Consider the following 19,401-nt stretch of genomic DNA (forward strand, 5'->3'; position numbering starts at 1 on the left):
AAAACTGAGGATTAACATAATGTAATATCAAAATAACGGGCAAGCTGCTGTTGTTGTCATAGTAACAAAGCTTCATCGGATTAAGTTCAAGCCATCTTTTCAACTGTTCTCTGTTTAAAAGTAAACCAGTATGAAAAATTGAAGACCCATCTGTACACCTGATACCTGAATGCAGCATAAATCTTGCATCAAGCCAGCGACTGGTGCCAGGAAGTACGTAGACAGAGAATATACAAAACACAATATCTCTACCCATATAGAGTATTCAGAAGCAGACTGCACTGTATTGCACCAGTTACTGAAGATTTTATAAGATGCTGCGAGAGCGCAGGAGACTGCACACCACTTTTTACCCATCCCCCATATGACTTGATCTATCGATCATTCCACCATGAACCTGATCACACTGAACATCTACTACACGCACTGTTTGCCTGAATATAAACATGGACCTCAAGACCATAGTCATCTCTCTCTTTCTTCTCCTATTTGGGAGAGAAAAGGGTCTAGATTTGAAGATGAATCAAGGTACTGAGATAGGCTAGTTTATGCAGGGAACACATCTTGGCAAATCAATGCTCGAGCACTTTAATGACACATATTATGTTGTCATATGAATGACTGAGATACTGACAACAGGCATGCTGGCATGCAGAAATACAATAATGAATACCAATAAGATAGAGTGGGTTGATTTACTCCTTGCTTGTTCCTGAGGGATATAAAATGTGATCTGAATATATTTATTAAATGGCTATTTTGCTGATAATTCCACAGAGCTCTACATGTTTTGGTTACAAATCTGCAAATCACACAAACCACTGGGACTTCAGGAGTTATGAATCATATAATATTTCCTCTACACAATTTGCAGACATCCATACAAAGCCACAATCCCATAAATATTCATGATGAGAAAAAAAATAATCAGAATGTGTAATATAGCCTCAAAGTTGTTGATTTTTTTTTCATTGAGAATTCACAATTCAAGTGTCTGTGATATATCTGAAAATTTGAATTTGCATTATTACAATTTTACTGCCTAGCTTGAGCAAGAGGTCCTAGAACATCCATTTCATCCAGATGGCATTTATAGTCATGTATTTGATAAGAAACTAAAAATTCCTCGTCATGCTCATTTCGTGCTAATGCATTCTCATTTGTCATGAAATGAGGTAGATCCACTCATTTGAAAGGATAACTCCAACTATCATGAAGTGCCCCCCCCCCTTTCATGATATAAGTAATTTCATTCACATCCGATGGCTTTAGTGGTGCATGACTGCAAACATCTTGATACCACAATGGGCAATTGTCATAATTGCATTCCAAACAATAGTATGTGTGACAAATTGCCATTACCTTCTTTGGTTGGCAAAGATCTAGGTACTAAATGCCGCTGAGTACGATTTTCCCCTGCAGTTAATGATTTCTGTACCCCATTCTAAGCACTTTACAAACAAAGAAACCTCATAAATTGACAGATAAATGGGAGCAAGTAAAAACAGAATTGAATCAAAGGCAAGAAACTATTGAAATAAACAGCAACACTTATGATTCCTAGCTTGATAGAGGGTTTTATTCCCAATGTCAACAACATTTCTTGGAAATATGCCGGTCATTTGTATACTTGATGTCCACATTCCCCCTCCCAAATGGAGCAAAAAAAAGTAGAATTGAAATGCAAGAAAGTAAATAAAGAGCAACACTTTTGATTCCTGGCTTGATAGAGGGTTTTATTCCCAATGTTGTCAACATTTCTTGGAAATATGCTGGTCATTTGTAATCTTGATGTCCACATTCCCCCCTCCCCATCCTCTCTTTACTAATTTACATAGATGCCTGGCCTCCCTCTTCATCCATACGTGTCACATGACCTGACACCCATAATATACTGAACATAGAGGGCAGCAGATGGTGCCTGATCTTACATCTAATTACAGCTCTTCTTTCATTCCACACCAGGTGGCCTGTAGACAGTTAATTAGAGCTCCAAGGTAAGACGTTTCATCAGTTGCCATATTTTTTTAAGGAAAAAATGAAGATTAAAGTGAAAATCTCCTCTATTTAGCTTGGACTTTATAACAAACAGTTTTACATCACACAAAGAGAATGGTAACAGTCACATACATCAACATTCCACTGAATAACATTACAAAATTACAGAAATTTTACATCTTTCAACAGATCAATTAAATTATTGGTATCAAAACATTATATAAAAGTAATGTCTTATCCTCAATGTGCATGTTTCCACTGGTTGCTTAGCAAATCTTTCTAAGTTTGTGTTCTGAAATGAGGTGACATATCCATTGATATACTTTTGTTGTTGATAACTGATGGGGAAATAATAATTTCTTATGAGAACATACTTTTCTACATCATTTTGAATTCAAAAGTTAAAGGTAGGGGATACCTTTTACAGACCTCCCAAAATGTAGCATAACATTGAATATGAACCTCAGGGGACTTGTTTAGGCCACTGCTGAGAAATTTGGAAGTCAACAGTTATCTACAATTTGAATAATGCACAAAACTCAACTACTCAGTAGTTCTGTGTGTCAGCCACACTTTAATAAGCCTTTTTGTTGCAGTCTTCTGTATTTTTTTTTTTTATCTATAAACACAAATCTAAAAGTATAAGAGCTGATGTAATAACATATAGAGTGTGTGGCAAGAATGTATATATTTAGAAATGTTTGTAAGTTTTGATGAACTTTCTTCACAAAATATACATGATGGACACACATGCAGTGCATGGGTCTGCAAAGGTAGCCTAGTAATGTACTGGAATTTACGGTGAGCTCCGAAAAAAATTCAATTCAAAATCTAATGGTCAATAAAAATGTACTAAATGTTACCTTCCACTTTCAATACTTTATGGGAGTTTCTAAAATGATACTCTCTTCAACATACCACTGTATTTATACAACTCTTCATTTAAGGCATGCAAATGGGATTCCCTACCTTTAAGCAGACAAAAGTAAAGCAGAATTGCCACAAAATGTACAACATGATCATAGGTGATTGTACCTGAAACATCTGATTCAATTCAAAATGAACAAACATGCAGCCTTTATGAGTCTTTCCTACAGATACTTGATGTTGAATATAAAATATTCATGAATTTATTGCTTAAATTTCATTGATTATCAACAAAACTTGAACATGGAGTGCATGGAATTTCTCTTTAATGCAATTTTTGATGGGAAGGCTAAATAAAGAAGATCACTTCATCATTGATGTCCAGATTCAGGAGGAGAAAAATACCTCAATATATGGGAGTTGTTAAATTTCACATGCATAAAAAAAAAATCTTTATGGGGAATCATACAAGAAACAGGTAAAATGATTGATGGTCAAATAAAGGCTCAAACTCACACAACATGCAGACTGCATAATTATGTGTAATAGGGGAAAGTATTATTTCTTTGTTTTTTCACAATGTGGTTGTAAAGCTTTTAAGTGATTTTTCTTTTCTTTAACAGATTTTACATGGCATTTCCCCTCACCATGTACATTTGTAAGTGGTTTAGCATTTTCATGACAATAATTTTTGCCCTTCAGGAGTAAGATTTCTAACCTCTTATGCATGCAATGAAAACAAAATCAACATTTGCTCAGATCAGAGCGAAAAAGAGCATGATCCACTGTACTACAAAACAAATGTTGCCCACAGCACAGCTCTGTGAGGATGTGCCCAAGGCACACTACAAAAAGAAAACCTGACCCAGCCAGGAGCCATGGAGGCATAACTAATGTCTTCAGCCAGCAGGGAGGTTAGAAAGGAATCATGAGGAAGTGGGGGTTGTTGTCCACCACGAAGCTATAACTGGCTTACCGGTCTGCTTGGTTTATGCGTTATCAACACCGCTTCATGCTCCAATTATCTCTGATTCTAAAAATATTGACACATAATTTATTTAGTATGATTATGCCTCACGTCTCCCACATGCGACACATAAAGGATGTGCTGCTAGTTAACTGATAGGAGCACACATTGGTACTACATTATTTTTTTATTCACACAGACACACACTAAGCATTTTGAGTGCTTTCTAGTGAGAACAAAAGTTAATTGCTCATTATAACATAAATGTATAGAATATGATACCACAAAAATATCATTTGGTGCAGAGTCTGAAATGAGGAATCCACCTATTGCCAGAATGCTCTCAAAGTTGAGTGAAACACAATATTTGAATTTTTTTCAATGCATTTATCTACAAATGATTACTTTTGTATGTGTATGAAACCTCTGAATTTGTTTTAAAAAAATTATTAGTGGACTTTACATTTTACTACATATAGAATCTCCATGTATGAGAGTTTCAAAGACACAAGCTAGATTGTAATTGAAACAAGCATACAAGATTTTGTATTCTTCATCTGTCCAAATTTGACATTTTGGTTAGATTCTACTTTACAAAAAAAAAAGACTACATAATTAATGATATTTGTCTTTGTTTAAATCACAAAAGATTAAATTTTGATTCATACTCTCCAAACCTCAATCTAGTCTACAGAAAACTTATGTTGTTGTTATTTTAAAGATCGAAAGAAGAGAGAGAGAGAGAAATGGGGCCCTATACAAATAATTTGCCCCAGAAAACTTACACTGTAAGCTAAATTGGTACTACAAAAAAGGACAATGACATCATCAGAAAACAATATGTCAACCCCTGGTCACATGGGCATCACTTATGTTTTTGCCCTGGGCAGGACTGGAAGGGAGATTTATCCATCCTTGTAGCTACATGTGCTCACCTGCTTTGAAAACAAAGGATTGCTACAGACCAGGACAAATTTCCCTAGAGCATGCGCAAAGAGCTTTCTCCTATTTTTCAGTAATCCATCTCAACCATCAGTGGCAGTTCCCTCCCCCCCCCCCCCAAACAAATAATCTGAATGAACAATGCCTATTTCCTTGAATCAGATAACAAAAAAGGAGTGTATGAAGAGGAGGGGGAGGAGGAGGGGGAAGAAGGGATTAAACTCAACACAAAAGCATTTTTTATTGGCTAGCTTCACACATCCTCATCCCCAGCAAGCAGCCAACGATGGTGAGGGGGTTGATGGGCATTGTGAAATCAATAGGAGACGGTCGGGAGGAGACGGTCGGGAAGAGGGGATGGCACTTGGTGGAGACCGGTCCTCTAGGAGAGAGATGGAGACAGAGAGGGGGAGAGGGAGAGAAACAGAGGGGGAGAGAAGGGAGGAGGACAAGAGGGAAGCAGTATAGAGGGAGAGAGATGACTTATAAGAAAGGGGAGAGAGATGGAAAAGGGATGAAAATGAAAGAAGGGGAGCCAATGGGAGAAAGGAGGAGAAAAGGAGATAGGGAAGTAATGGGATGAGGAGAAAGGGGAAAGTGGGAGATGGGGGAGAGTGATGAAAAGAGGAGATGGAGAGAAAAGGGGGAGAGAAGGGGAGGTCTGTCTTTGTGTGGTGAGGGGGCCATCATGCTTCACCGACTGAGGTTCCGCAAATCCTCATTCTGGGATGCAGAGACAGGGTCTAGTCTATACATTCAGACTCAGAATTTATCATACGCACCAAAAATGATTCCATGGAAGAATGTGATACAGTCTGGCAGTCACATAAGAATACACCATGTAAATGAGGGATTTCAATTTATGAAGTCTAATTGCAATCACCTTGGAGGGCAGACAGAGGGATAATTGTTCAGCACATCTGCAGTTTATGTAGGCCCTACCCATTTGCAGTTGTTTTTCTATTAATGTTGGTGTTAAGCACAAAATGTTCCTTGTAACAATGATATATTATGTGCTTCTACTATCAATATTTTCATGGAACAATTTGTAGATAATAATTCATATTAAATAAATAATATAAGTTCCCCATTTGTTTATTTCTTGTGTACTAGGTATGCTTCAATGATAGCATAATACATCCAGGCTAAAACACTGCGACTCAGTGTGTACAATGTATACTATTTACAAAGATGACAACTATTTGTCACATGCACTGTGCACCCTAACAGTGAACAAAGGCATCTGAACTGCAGCCTCATTTCTCTCTTCTATTTACAAATCTGTGAGTGGGCAACATGCATTATATATTAGCATCATCCACTATATATTAGCATCATCATGATACCACGCTCCTTGGCCTTTTGGCTAAGAATAAGATCATTGTGTAGTACTTATACAATTAAAGACCACATTTGATACTCAGGCAAGAAAGGAAAACTAAGTGAATATCAAAAGTGAAATACATCTGAAGAGCAACTTTCACTCTCTGCCTTGTTGTTTTTTCCCCTCCCCCTTTTGAGGCTAACAATAGAAGTGCTAATATATGTGCATCTATTCGTTCACAGTTCAAGCAACACCATACAGAATAAGGGTCTGAGATTCCAGACTAACCACAGGCTGTCTAAGAGAAGCTTGGAGCAGGAGGATGGGGGCTTTGTTCCCAGGGAGTGGAGGCAGACTTTATTGTCTGGATGCAGCGCTGTGTTCTCTCTCTCTGTCTGCACTCTGGACAATGAAAGATGGAGAACCTGCATCCAGGAGAACCAAACACAGACTCCTTTCATCCACCCTCCAAGAAACAACATCCCCTCAAAACCTCCAGACAACCACGGGGAGGAAAACGAGAACAGATTAACCCCAATATTGACAAAGTCATTCCTGTCGCTAACATGCCTGCCAAACATACATCACGAGAACATTTTGAATGGACCTGACAGATAGAGCAGGTCACATTCAAGTGTGCATTTCTCCCTTCCACAAACCACCAGCTTTGTCTGGAGCTCAGCTAAGGACAAGGTTGTACTTGTCAGCGCCACTAAAAGAAAGATTATGAAATGCCTTCCATCATATCAGTCATATTTTTTTGATAAATAATCAGAATGAAGACAAAAAAGATTAGGTTCATAGAGGGGGAGAAATGTGCAGCTTGGACAATCATTCAAGTAAATTCTAAAATATACAAAATCCTCCTGGTTGCAATCTGAACAAAAAAAAAAACAAAAAAAAAAAAAAACAACAACACTGGAAAAGCACCAGTACAGTGTAGACCTCCACCAACCAACTCATTTCCACTCATAAATCCATACAGCCATCCCAATCACTACCAAAATTAATCATCTGTTCCTTGTGTCACTATCAACTTTTCCTGAAAATTTCATCCGAATCCTTTAAATATGCTTTGAATTTATTTTGCAAACAGATGAACAATCACACGGACAAAGAAACTAATGCTAGCAAGAACATAACCTCCTTGATGGAGGTGAAAAAAAAAAACTTAACCAACAAAATGCTACAGATTTGCAGTACAGGTTTGAGTCTGGCAAAGGATACAGGAGAATACAAATTGTAACGATCTGAGGAGATTGAAAGAAAAGGTTTGGATATCAGGGTCACCTTCATGGACATTTGTCAATATCAACTCCAGATACCATTTTTTCCCTCTCTCATATGAGTCATACATACAATCTGTATGTGTAGTTCGCATCAAACACAGAAATGTCATCCCTGGTAAATTCTTCATCAAAATCCTGACTACTCACCATGTTACTGACCAATATGCATTTCTCTTGCATCCTGGTTGTTTACCTTATCTGATACTCACAAATAAAGCAGCGATCATGTTTGCTATTACGGTAACCTCATGATGACTTACTTTGTTGAAGCAACACAGGAATATGGATTTTCTTATCTTTCTTCGTCACTGAGATATTTATGTTAATATTTGCAATGATCAATTTAGGCATGTTTATTTGTATTGCAACTGGGAAGCTAGTTTGAGTGAATAATTCTCCTGACTCATGGAAACTAACACCAAAATTTGTTGATAAATGATTTGGTGACTAATGTCATTTCCTGAATGTCAAATCAGAAATCTATGCCCCACAGAATTTGAGCACATTAGCTTGCAGAGCATGAGAGCAGATATCTTACTCACGGGCCAATTACCCTCGCATTCATTAAATCTAAATCAATTTGAACAAAAATGAATATACTCTTGCTCAAAGCATTAATAGAAACATGACATTGAAATTCACTCTATCCCAGTTTTGCAAAGTATAGTTACAGTACAAGATGACATATATTCTTTATATAAATCTAAAGGGAATCAACAAACATGATAGGCCTTTCTTCTTTTTTTGGCATGCATGTATATCACTATGAAAAACACAGCAACACTGCAATCAATCTATTGTTAGATCCACTCCATTTCTGCACATGTTACCTAACATGAAATAAAATCAAGACTGTACATAATGAGGTCTTTTCTGAATATCAATCGATAGAGCCGAGAAAACAGGGCAGAAAAAGGACAGGCATATCATCTGATGACTAGCGATGGCCATTCTTTGTCTACACTGAAATGCACCAGGATTTATAAGGAAATCTAGTGCAAAATGTAGATTGCTTATGAAATAACTCCTCTACACTATGTATCAAAACAAGGCATTAAATGGATGTTGACACTTGAACTTTGGTTACCTTTGGGCCTGACCATGTTTGCTTTATCAAAACATCATCTATCATTTTTATTTCTTTCTCCTTCTTTTGTTCACATTTTAAAGGTTTACTGCACCATGATAAATGGTAGAAGTTCATTTTTAACAAGAATCTGGCAGAAATTTGATTGGCTGATTATGCAGGTATACCTAAACTTGGGATCATGAGGACATCAAAAATATACATACAGCATATTTAAGATGGCACTTATTACTGAAGAACAAACTGTTGTGGATATACAATGTAATTCTTTTCTGAATTATACTGTCAAAATACGGGCCTTACGAATTCATCTCTTTTGGTATGTTTTGTTGAACATGGTTTTTACAATGTTTGGTTTATTTTGTTGAACATGGCTTTTACAATGTCATAGTTGTGTCTCTAACATCACAATGTTCCGATTATGTTCCGTTTACAAAAATGAGCCAAAAAATGTACCCAATTTTGGAAGCACATCATCACTTACTTTCCTAGGACCAGCTGCCATTGATAATGAACCATGTTATCTGAACACCTGCTGATTGATGACAACCTTCTATCTCCATTAATTATCACACAAATTCATCTGAATTGCTCGGACTTTGTCTCAACCAGACTTTCATTTTGATGCACATAAGACTTGAGCCATGTGACACTAACCGCAGTGAGCTGCTTCGTAGATGAATATTAGTTTTCTTGTTGTCAACTGTGACCACATTTCTTTCAGCTCCACTGTAAACTAATTTCCCTTTGAACCAAATCAACAGCAATCAGTTATAGTCTATAGTCCAGATTTAATGAAAATCACTGACAAAGAACTCCAATAGATTGATACATGTGCATTTGCAGTATGTGAACTGTGTTTTTTTTTTCTTTTCAATTTTGTTTTTCATATTTTCATTATATATCTCCACATCTACAAGCTGTATAATTATTATTATTTTTTTTTTATTACCTTTGGTGGGTTTGGGTAGATTTTGATAGAAATTCGTACATTGTTTATTCATTTTATCTCCAGTACTTAGAAGCCTAAATCTGCCACATATGCCAAACAAAAATATCATCCTTTGTAAACCCTCAAACCATCACATATCTAGTAACTCTCAGGTACGTGTACATGCCATCCATCTCAAGCATCTGGTACATCTAGTGAAATGAATTCTACCCTGCCACCATCATATAGATTAATTAGGCCCAAACAAGCAAATCATATCCATAATTGCATTAAAATTGATGTAGCAAATGACTAAATGGCATGGCGTTCAATCTCCCTCCAGGTGAATTATGACTGAGATAAGCTGTGAGATAGTAGGATAGGAAATGAGACATATACTATGTATGTCATAGAGAGAGAGAGAAAGAGAGGAAAAAAACATGCAGTAGAGAATATAAATTTATGTGCAAATGTAGACGGATAGAGAGGAGAAATAGATATTAGCAGATGGATTAACAGATGGGAGTATGACTGAGATTGCGAAATAAGATCATAAGGACGGTTGATAAGTATATAGAGTTCTCTAAACACATCCAAAAGTGACTGAGATTGATCTACATGTAGATAAAATGATAGATACCTGGTAGATATTAAATAGAGAGAGAGAGAAGAGGGTATGGCAAGATACAGCAATACAGAGATAAAGAGATATATAGAGAGATTTATGGACAGAAAGCGTTTAGGACAAGGAAAACATAGCCCATGAAAACAATTAGAAACTAAAACATATGGAAAAAGAAGCAAAGTGCAAATTAGTAGAGATAATACACTCGTACATAGAACTATTAGAAGAGAGTATGAGATGAAAGCAATGGATAAGAAGATAAATATAAAGAAAGCCTATTACTAGCAAAGCAATGAGCTTTTAATCTGGAGAGGATATGCAGAAGGACTCGTTCAGTGAAGCGAATCGAGAGGAAGATGTGGAAGATGGGATGAAGTGTCTCCCGGGCGATCTCCTCCTGGGTGAATAATGGTGGAGGTCAACGACTGTGACATGAGTATGCATGAGGTGTTTGGCGCACCGGGGGAGAAGAACTGTGGGACAGGGATGCTCAACGCCAGGGATACCCTGAGAAGTATAGTATGAAGAACAGATTTCGCATGAGAGAAGGCCGTGAATATAAAGACAGTGAAAATACAGACAGCGTAGTCACGGGTCAGTCAGTTTGTATTCAGGTACATCTATAATGTACTGCTCCTCTACTGTGCAGACAAGGTTTGAACAAGATTATCCTTTTTGGCAATAATGAAGTGGCTTACATTGTTCTGTACATATTGTTCATCTTGGTGATCTACAGTAATTTGTCAGTATTAGAAAGTTTCCATATTATGTTTTTCCATGTCGTATACTGTATCCTGTACATCGCACATGTCAGCTAGGCCTACATCATTCCTTTGTTAAAAAAAAAGAGTGCAGTGGAAGCTATGTTCTGTCCAAAAAAAAAAAAAAAAAAAAATTAAATTTGAATTGAATTGAACCGCAATACAATGACAACAGCATGGTATTCAGAGATTCTAACACTGAGTAATAAAGGAGGGTCAAAACAATAAACACGACATGCAGTGTATGCAGACATGGTTAATTTGATGACACATCTTTTTCACCGGAAATCAAACAGTGGCTGCATTCTGTGGATTATCTCTGAAAACGATTGATACAAATATGAATATCAGCTCCAACAATGGAAGGTAAATACATGTCATGTATCACGAGCTCTGCTGAAATTCATGATGAATACATACACTTGTATATGAGTCGAGTAATTATGCCACACTTTTGATATAATAGAGAATACTCAGTTAGTGAATTCTCTTTTGAAACCTTATTCTTGAATATTTGCATTGCTTTGCTGATGTGGCCCTCAATCATCAGACTTACACATTCTCTCAATTTGTGAAATTTAGACTTAATATATACTTCATGCCTCTCTCCTGTCACTCATAAAGAAGAATCTTGAAGAAGAAGAAGAAGAAGAAGAAGAAGAAGAAGAAGAAGAAGAAGAAGAAGAAAAGACAGATCTAGCGAGAAAGGAAAGAGAAGCAAGAAAGACAGAAAGAATGAAAGAAAGAGAGACCAAAGAGGAGAGGACAACCCCTCAGATATTCCTTGGGAATCCGAGCTACATGTACTGAGGTACTGTAATGTTTGCATGCATGACTCATGATGCATAGGGGATCTGTGAGAGATTTTAGAGTACGTTTGTGAGAGAATGCAGAAACCAAGTCTGGCTTGAGAATACAATTTGGACTCAGCTTGCCGCAAATCCAGAATAATGCTCCTGAAAATATTCAGGGGGAAAAAAGTGGGAAACTTCACTTTTCTTTGTGTTGCATGCACTTGTACACATGTCCCATGAGCACATCACAAGGGGGGGGGGGGTCATAAAGTACTGCAGTTTTTTTGTTTTGTTTAAGTAATACAGTTTAATCATTATCAACTCCTTGAAAAAAAGATTGAAAGATACATTTCCCTATGGTAACAAAATCTGGATTAACTTCATTGACATTATAGAATCTTCAGTCATGTTATAGTTGTTTTGAAATAACATGACGCACAGTGTACAACGTAGGTCTATTTCTGTACCATATACACTGTATATGAGCACCCTATACTTTTATGGGAAAAGTGTACATGTACTTGAACTGTTCATAGTTTGTATTTAATAGTGCATTATGTCACATACCAGCCTCCTGGGTTCATGTTGCGGTTGAACATTATATCTTGTATTCAAAGTATTTATGGCTCTAGGAGGATCATTATGAGTTGGCAGGAGAGACAATAAAATCTTTACAACATTGACTAATGGCTGCTGACATCTAGTGTGTTGTAGCCTGCTGATTTATCTGTAAAACCAGACAAAAGAAAAACACCTTGAATAGACTCTGGGCATCAAAAAGTGCAGAGCAACATGAAATGCTCAGGACTGTTCTCTTCCCCCACCCCCATTTTTGCCCAGCTGCCCTGCAAATTGGTGAAAATTTATGGCATTGTCTCTTATAACACTACCTCCTATCCTAACCACCTGCATACCAGGACATTAATGTGTCACATCATTCATGCCATATTGTCTGGTATCAGGGGGTCATCACTAGAGGCTTCTGAATCACTCTTAGTCTATGAGTCAGACTCATACTTGTATTTCCCAACAATCAAATTATAATTGCCATTGCATCATCATGGCAATATGAGAGTATGTAGCAAACAGTGCATTCCATACAGAATGATACCCCTTTCAGGTAATCGCGGTTCAATTATCCGCATCCAAATAATGCGGATGAAGTAGTCAAAATCGCGTTCATATATCCCATGAAGTGCGCACTACTTTTACGAGCACCCGTTCATATAATGGTGCGAGTTATTTGTGCGAGTTATTTGTCATGGTTACTGCGCACGCCTCTATAATGACGTAATGTTTCCGGTGAATATCCTCACGTGTATGCACACCTCTCGCGCGCTCAAGCTCAGCAATCAGCGGTTGTGCGGGAAATCGAGTGACCTTTGACCGAACTGTGGAATGTTAGTGCGGATAAGTCGTAAAACGCGTTCATGTATTCTCGATCTGATCCTCATGCTGCAATTATGCGCATAATAGCAGCATAAAAATAATGCGCACTTTTCTAGTCCTCTCCCGTTCATGTAATCGAAATTTTACGACTTGTCCTCCTATTATCCGCATCCACGATTACCTGAAAGGGGTATGAGAGATAAATGAAAAAAAAAAAGACTTCGCAGGTACCCATGCCTGTCTGCCATTAACTCACTGAATACTACATTGTATTCCCGAGTACCTGATACTCGTGCAGGTGTCTATGGGAAATGTGTGTGATAGAAAATCAGCTCATCCTCAATGGGTTTTAATCTATTTCTTGACGTCAGACTTGTGAAAAGAAGAGTGTTTGGGCTGGTGAGCTGATGACGAGCAAATCTCTTGAGCCTCGGAACCATGCCAGCGATGGTTTAGTGGATGCGTGGGAGGTCATCCAGGCGTAGACTAGCAAACCGCTGCAACCATCTCTTCTCAAGCCCGTCCCCGCATCCTCCATCATGCCGCAACCATTCTCACCCTTTCCCTCCTCTGCATCGCCATGGTGACTCATTCCGTTCGTCACCACCGCTGTGAACGGCGGGAGAGATGCACCTCATAATAAGATCTGATGACTAATGCTGACACAAAACCTGGTGTAAAACAAGACAGCTCAGCTGCACAGACACTGGCTTTCACAGAAACTTGTTTGAGCGACCTAATTTTCCAATAACTTTATTGCCTAAATATCAAGGATGACAGTCACAGACTTGTAGTCATTAGTTCTAGGATACCCATTGGGTACCATACAGAAAATAACTTGATCACTAATGATGTTTTTATAAAATGACAATGTGCAAGGTATCACTTGGAAGGTAAACAGTCACATTCACAAGAAGTGTTTTAATTACTACATTTACATACATTAAGAAGAATTTGACAGCTACTTGGCTTAAAGTCTGACATGTCTCTTCATGATGATTTAGTGGAGAGATACATTGTAGTTTTCAAAGGAAAGTGAGAGACCATGAATGACAGACAATCAGAATTTTGGGTAGGATACTTGGACTCTGCTTTCCTTACTTTAAAAACTTTGAGCTTGAAATTGCACAAAATAACATGGCACATACACTGTACAGCATAGTCATGGCAAGTACCTGGTAGTAGCAAAGATGATCATCAACACCTATTCTTTTCTCTCTCTCTCTCTCTCTCTTTTAAACATACATCATATACTTCCCACCTGCTTACAAGTAGTTTGTACATGCATGCAATATCAAGACTTTCCACAAAGTTTACAGAGTACAAGTTAACCCTCTCACACCCACCAGCTGGAATAGCATTGTTGCATGAGTATATAGCTCAGTGGGTAAGACCATGGGGTGTCAAGCATGAAGTCCCTGGTTCTACAAGTCCCCTGGCTGCATGGTCTGTGCCCGCTTACATGTACAATTGTAGGTCTACTAGGTAAGGCACTTTCTCTTCATTGCCTAGTCCTTTGGAAGGTCCCATGGCTGATTGTAAACACTGAACTATCAAGCAGTCATTGATTCCTTAACAGTTATATTTACTAAGATTTGCACACTGAACCAATCATATCAATTGATTCAAATTCAATTCAATTTAATTCAATTTGATCTCATTTGATTTGATTCAAATCTACTCAATAAAATGTAGTTATCAGTGGTAAGGACAGGGCAGTGGGCCTACAAACTTGTGTACCATGGAATCCAGTGGCAGTAAACACGATGGTCAGCACACTTCCCTGCTATGACGCAACCCAACAAGTGTGCAGAAATACAATTAGGCTTCCTTGTACAATTTATGTAGATTCCCAAGCTTTTCTTAAAGGCAGCCATACACTGTGTACATTACTTCTTACTGTAGTGTATAATCCTAGAGGACTAGATACCCATTGCATGTGAGGAGAAAATCTAATCAAAAGGTTATTGACCCTGTTTAGTAGACATGTACAGTAGGCCTACACTCTGACTCTTCAAATAATGAAGGCCATAGAGTGAAGCAGGTGGTATAAACTGTTCTGAAAGTACAACGTATACTGCAGTAGAACACTAATTCCCCTTGTTGGTTTGCCTTTTTCTCCAAGGTTCCTGGAGGTGAGCAAGAGTATTCTGACTATTGTACCATGACATCATCAAAAGCTATAAGAAACAAGGACTCGTAATTTGGGCATCAGCAGGGGTCGCACTTAACTTTTTTTTTAACTAGCCAGGCGGACTACTTAGAATCAATTTTGACACTGAAGCAATATTTTGGCTAGCAGACGGACTAGTTACTTCAGAATTTTGTGATTTTTAGCTAGTCCGACATGATTTTGGGTGGCCAATGGCCAGCGGACCATCGCCAATTTCGAACCCTGATCAGATCATCTCTTCCAGAAGATTATTTTTAAATGAAGCCAATTTCATGCAACCCTGAATTTTCTGGCTTCCTCCTACAAAGACTGAACAGAAGTCTAAGCTGTTATGTTTGTACAGTGAGGTATAACTGAGTTACATGTACATGTACAGTACACATACAAATTGCTTGAGCATGGCATGCAATACTTAAGAAGGAATGCAACTTGTACACACACAGCAATGCAAAGTTCTGCACATTTGTCATTCATAATTATTACTGGTATGTTGAATAAAATACATGGTATATTTTATAGCTATTACAAGTGCAGCAACATTTCATATGTTTATATTCATAACTGTTCCTTTCATTTTGGTTATTTCTTCATTTTGATTAACAGAGATAAAATCCCTTTCAACAAAATATTTGTGAACATTTTGTTCTTTTGCTCTACTCTTCACAACATCTTTGGCAACTAAAGCCTCTATTTCTTTAGAGATAATGCTAATATGACAGGATGACAACCGTGATGTCGAACAAAAATTAGAATGTCATCGATACCGGCGGGATGAGTTGAGCACACTGTGAGGATTTAACTCGCTGCATCGCATGGATGCTTCCCTGATCGCACTTCGAGTGAATCACTGAGCCGCATGACGTATTCTCTAATTAAAGCAGGCCCTCTATCCTTACCTACTTACATGCTTACTGCTGCAGCATGATGGCAGTCTAAAATGACATTAATTCATCTCCCCCCCCCCCCCACACACTTCATGCAGGAATTATACCATTCCTCCTCTCGGATATTTGTGTTTTTTTAACCCTTTCTCTCACTTTTCAATCTTCCCTCCTCTCTCCCTCCATCCCTTATCTTTTCCCCTCCTCTCTCTCTCTTCAACTGTGACTATCCAGCGGCGGATCCAGGGAGGACTGCACCGGGTGCATGCCCCCCTTTATTTTCTGTTGAAACAAAAGACATAAAAAGAAAAAAATGGGGGAGGGGTGCGTGCGCCCCCCTTTAATTTTGTAAATGTGTCCCCTCTTTACGGAATTCCTGGATCCGCCCCTGCTATCTGTCTTGTTCATCAGTCCTGCTTCCCCTACATAGTGGACATACCCGAAAAACAACTTCAGTATCGCTACACACAAACAAACCGCCAAACTGCACAAAAACTATGGGACAGGTGTCTCTGAATCTTTGAAACCTCTCCCTTATGCAGTGCATTATAGAACTGTGAAATGCATTGCACTGGAATTCACAGGTGTCTTCATTACCAGTAATTGAGAAAAACATTGTTTCAATTACAGAATAAGACAGTTGGTATCCTCACAGATTTCCTCTCTGAACTTGAATGATAAAACACTATAGATTCAAAACATATGGTAGAATGTTTACGGCCGCTTTGAAGTCCACTGTAGTTCACTGTTCTTTTTCTTCCTTTAGCTTTTGTTTTTGTTTTTGTTTTGTTTTGTTTTGTGTTTTGTGTTTTTTTTTTTTTTTTTTTTTTTTGGGGGGGGGGGGGGGTATTCCTCCCTACAAAACAGCTAGTCAAAGGGTTGATTTTTACAGAAGAGGTTCCTGTATGCCAGGCTGGTATAGACAGACAAGCAAGTGATTTCCAAGAGCAAAATGATTGATGGCAAATCCAAGATGGAGGCATAAACATGAAATCAGATTTTAAAGGACAAGTCCACCATCATTCACATAAGGATTGAGAGAATGTAGCAATATTAGTAGAACACATCATTGAAAGTTTGAGGAAAATCAGACAATCCATTCAAAAGTTATGAATTTTTGAAGTTTTTGTGCAGTCACCGCTGGATGAGAAGACTACTGCAGTGTATGATGTCACATGCGTACAACAATATAAGGAAAAATATAAAGAGAATTTCACAAAATTTCATCTTTTGAAAAAAGTACACATTCCCTTGACTCATTACTGACATACAGTATGTTATGGGTAATATTATTCCCATTGCCTTTAGAAAGAGGCAAGTCAAGTGCTCTTTTATTATGCGAAAAAAGGGAAAATATACGTTGAATTTTCTTTACATTTTCTTTACACTGTTAAACTCATATGACATTACGAGCCTTAGTAGTCTCCTCATCCAGTGGTTACAACTCAAAAGTTTTAAACATTCATAACTTTTGCATCAATTGTCCAATTTTCTTCAAACTTTCACTGATGTGTTCTACTAAATTATTGCTGCATTCTCTCAATCCTTATGTTAATGAAGGTGAACTTGTCCTTTAAAGAGCAATAAAACCCAAATATATTGTGTGGATTGAGTGAATGCAGCAATACTACTAGAACACATCACTGAAAGTTTGAGGGAAATTAAAACAATTTGTTCAAAAGTTATACATTTTAAACTTTGGGCACAGCCATTGCTGGATGAGAGGACTAAGTCCCTTAATATCATATGGATTGTGACATCACATGATATGAAGAATGCTATATAAAGAAAAGAAAATTCAACAAACCTTCATTTTTCTAGCATTTGAATGAAAGTGCACTTGAGTTAATCACAAATTGTACCTCTATCAGAAACTAGGGAAAAATATTACCTTGAAGAATATGGCAGTTACAAGTGAAGGGAATGCATAGTTTTAATAATGAAATATTGTGGGATTTTGAACTTTACATCTTACATCACAAACTGTAGTGGTCTTCTCATCCAGTATTGGCTGCACAAAAATATAAAAAAATAATTCATACATTGTAACTTTTGAACAGATTGTCGTAATTTCTTCAAACTTTCACTGATGTGTTCTATTAATTTGCTACAGTTACTCAATCCACATATTTTGAATATTTGGGTTTCATTCCCCTTTAAAGCCAGCTTGTTCAAACAGTGGCAGATTCAGAGGGGGGGGGGGGGTGCACGCCCCCTCTTTATCTTTAGTTAAAACAAAAGAAATAAAAAGGAACATTGGGGGAATGCGTGTGCCCCCCTTTAATTTTGCAAAGGCGCCTCCTCTTTCTGGAATTCCTGGATCCGCCCCTGTGTTCAAATGACATAATAATTGAACACTTGACAAAGAGACATACCTGTCTTCCATCTAGGGTGTAGAGCTTTCTGACAGCACCAGAATCCAGCTTGATTGCGTCAGTGATGTCGGTAAGAACCTGCTCAAAGGAGTGTGCCGTCTTCTTGTTGAGAAGGATGCGGACGGCCTTGCGGGGTTTGGCACCACTCTTGATGACGGTCACCAACCTGGGCTTGATGAATTCACGGTTGTCCTCGATGATGCCGTCTGTGGAACGCGGCAACGGCGTGTTGCTCTCCCGGGCATCTTTCTCCCGCTTCGCCAGGCCGACTTTCCACGCGGGGTCGTTATTCCTCTGGTATTCCAAGCGCTTGAAGATGTCCTGGGACGAACACACGTAGCTCTCTTCCGGCCGCAGTTGCTCCAGGGATGTAACTTTCCTTGCTCCGTCGATTGTGAAGACATGCCTTACTCCCTGCGGTAAATGTGCCTTATCTGACAAAGTTCTCGTCAGGTCCTCGAGCAAAGCCTCAAAAGTCCGAAAGCGCTCCGGAGAGACGGCGTAAACGATCCCTTTGAAAAATCTGTCTCCATTCCGATAGAAGCGAACCTTCTTCGCTTTCTTGTCCGTGGACCGTTTTTGCAAGGATGTCCTGATCAGCACACCATGTGCACTGTGTGCAGGGCTCGGTATTCCATTGCGAGCTGATCTTAAGCGCGAACGTTCTGCTGAACTGCGAAAATGTTCCTGAAATTCTGCAAGTGTGGGGGAACTATATGCCATGGTTACTCCCTGTGGCGAGTGGCCGGATGTTTCACAGCACAAAGAGCAAACAAAACAAATATAATGTTAAATCGCAGCACAAAGCACAAAGAATTGCATGTTTAAATATTGATTCAAAGAACAGGGACTGTACTTGAAGCTGCAAAATGTAGGCCTATGTGTGACAAAATCACAGTACTTTTAACAATTTAAAGAACTTTAAAATGCAGATTACAAATGGCTACTGTAAAAGTGGAAATTTTCATGCATTTCGCGCTTTCAGATGCTAGGGTAAA

The 19,401-nt window shown here is 38.3% G+C and overlaps 1 protein-coding gene across 1 annotated transcript in view; it reads right to left on the reverse strand.

Moving 5' to 3' along the window:
- LOC140234799 (serine/threonine-protein kinase DCLK1-like) overlaps positions 1-19,126 on the reverse strand; it is a 45,673-nt gene extending 26,547 nt beyond the window's left edge. The window contains exon 1 of the mRNA XM_072314836.1: positions 18,404-19,126. Coding sequence (XP_072170937.1) covers positions 18,404-19,126 — 723 coding nt within the window. The remainder of the gene's footprint in view (positions 1-18,403) is intronic.
- Positions 19,127-19,401: the final 275 nt, after the last annotated feature.

The sequence above is a fragment of the Diadema setosum genome, chromosome 11, assembly GCF_964275005.1.
Source record: "Diadema setosum chromosome 11, eeDiaSeto1, whole genome shotgun sequence".
Taxonomy (NCBI): domain Eukaryota; kingdom Metazoa; phylum Echinodermata; class Echinoidea; order Diadematoida; family Diadematidae; genus Diadema; species Diadema setosum.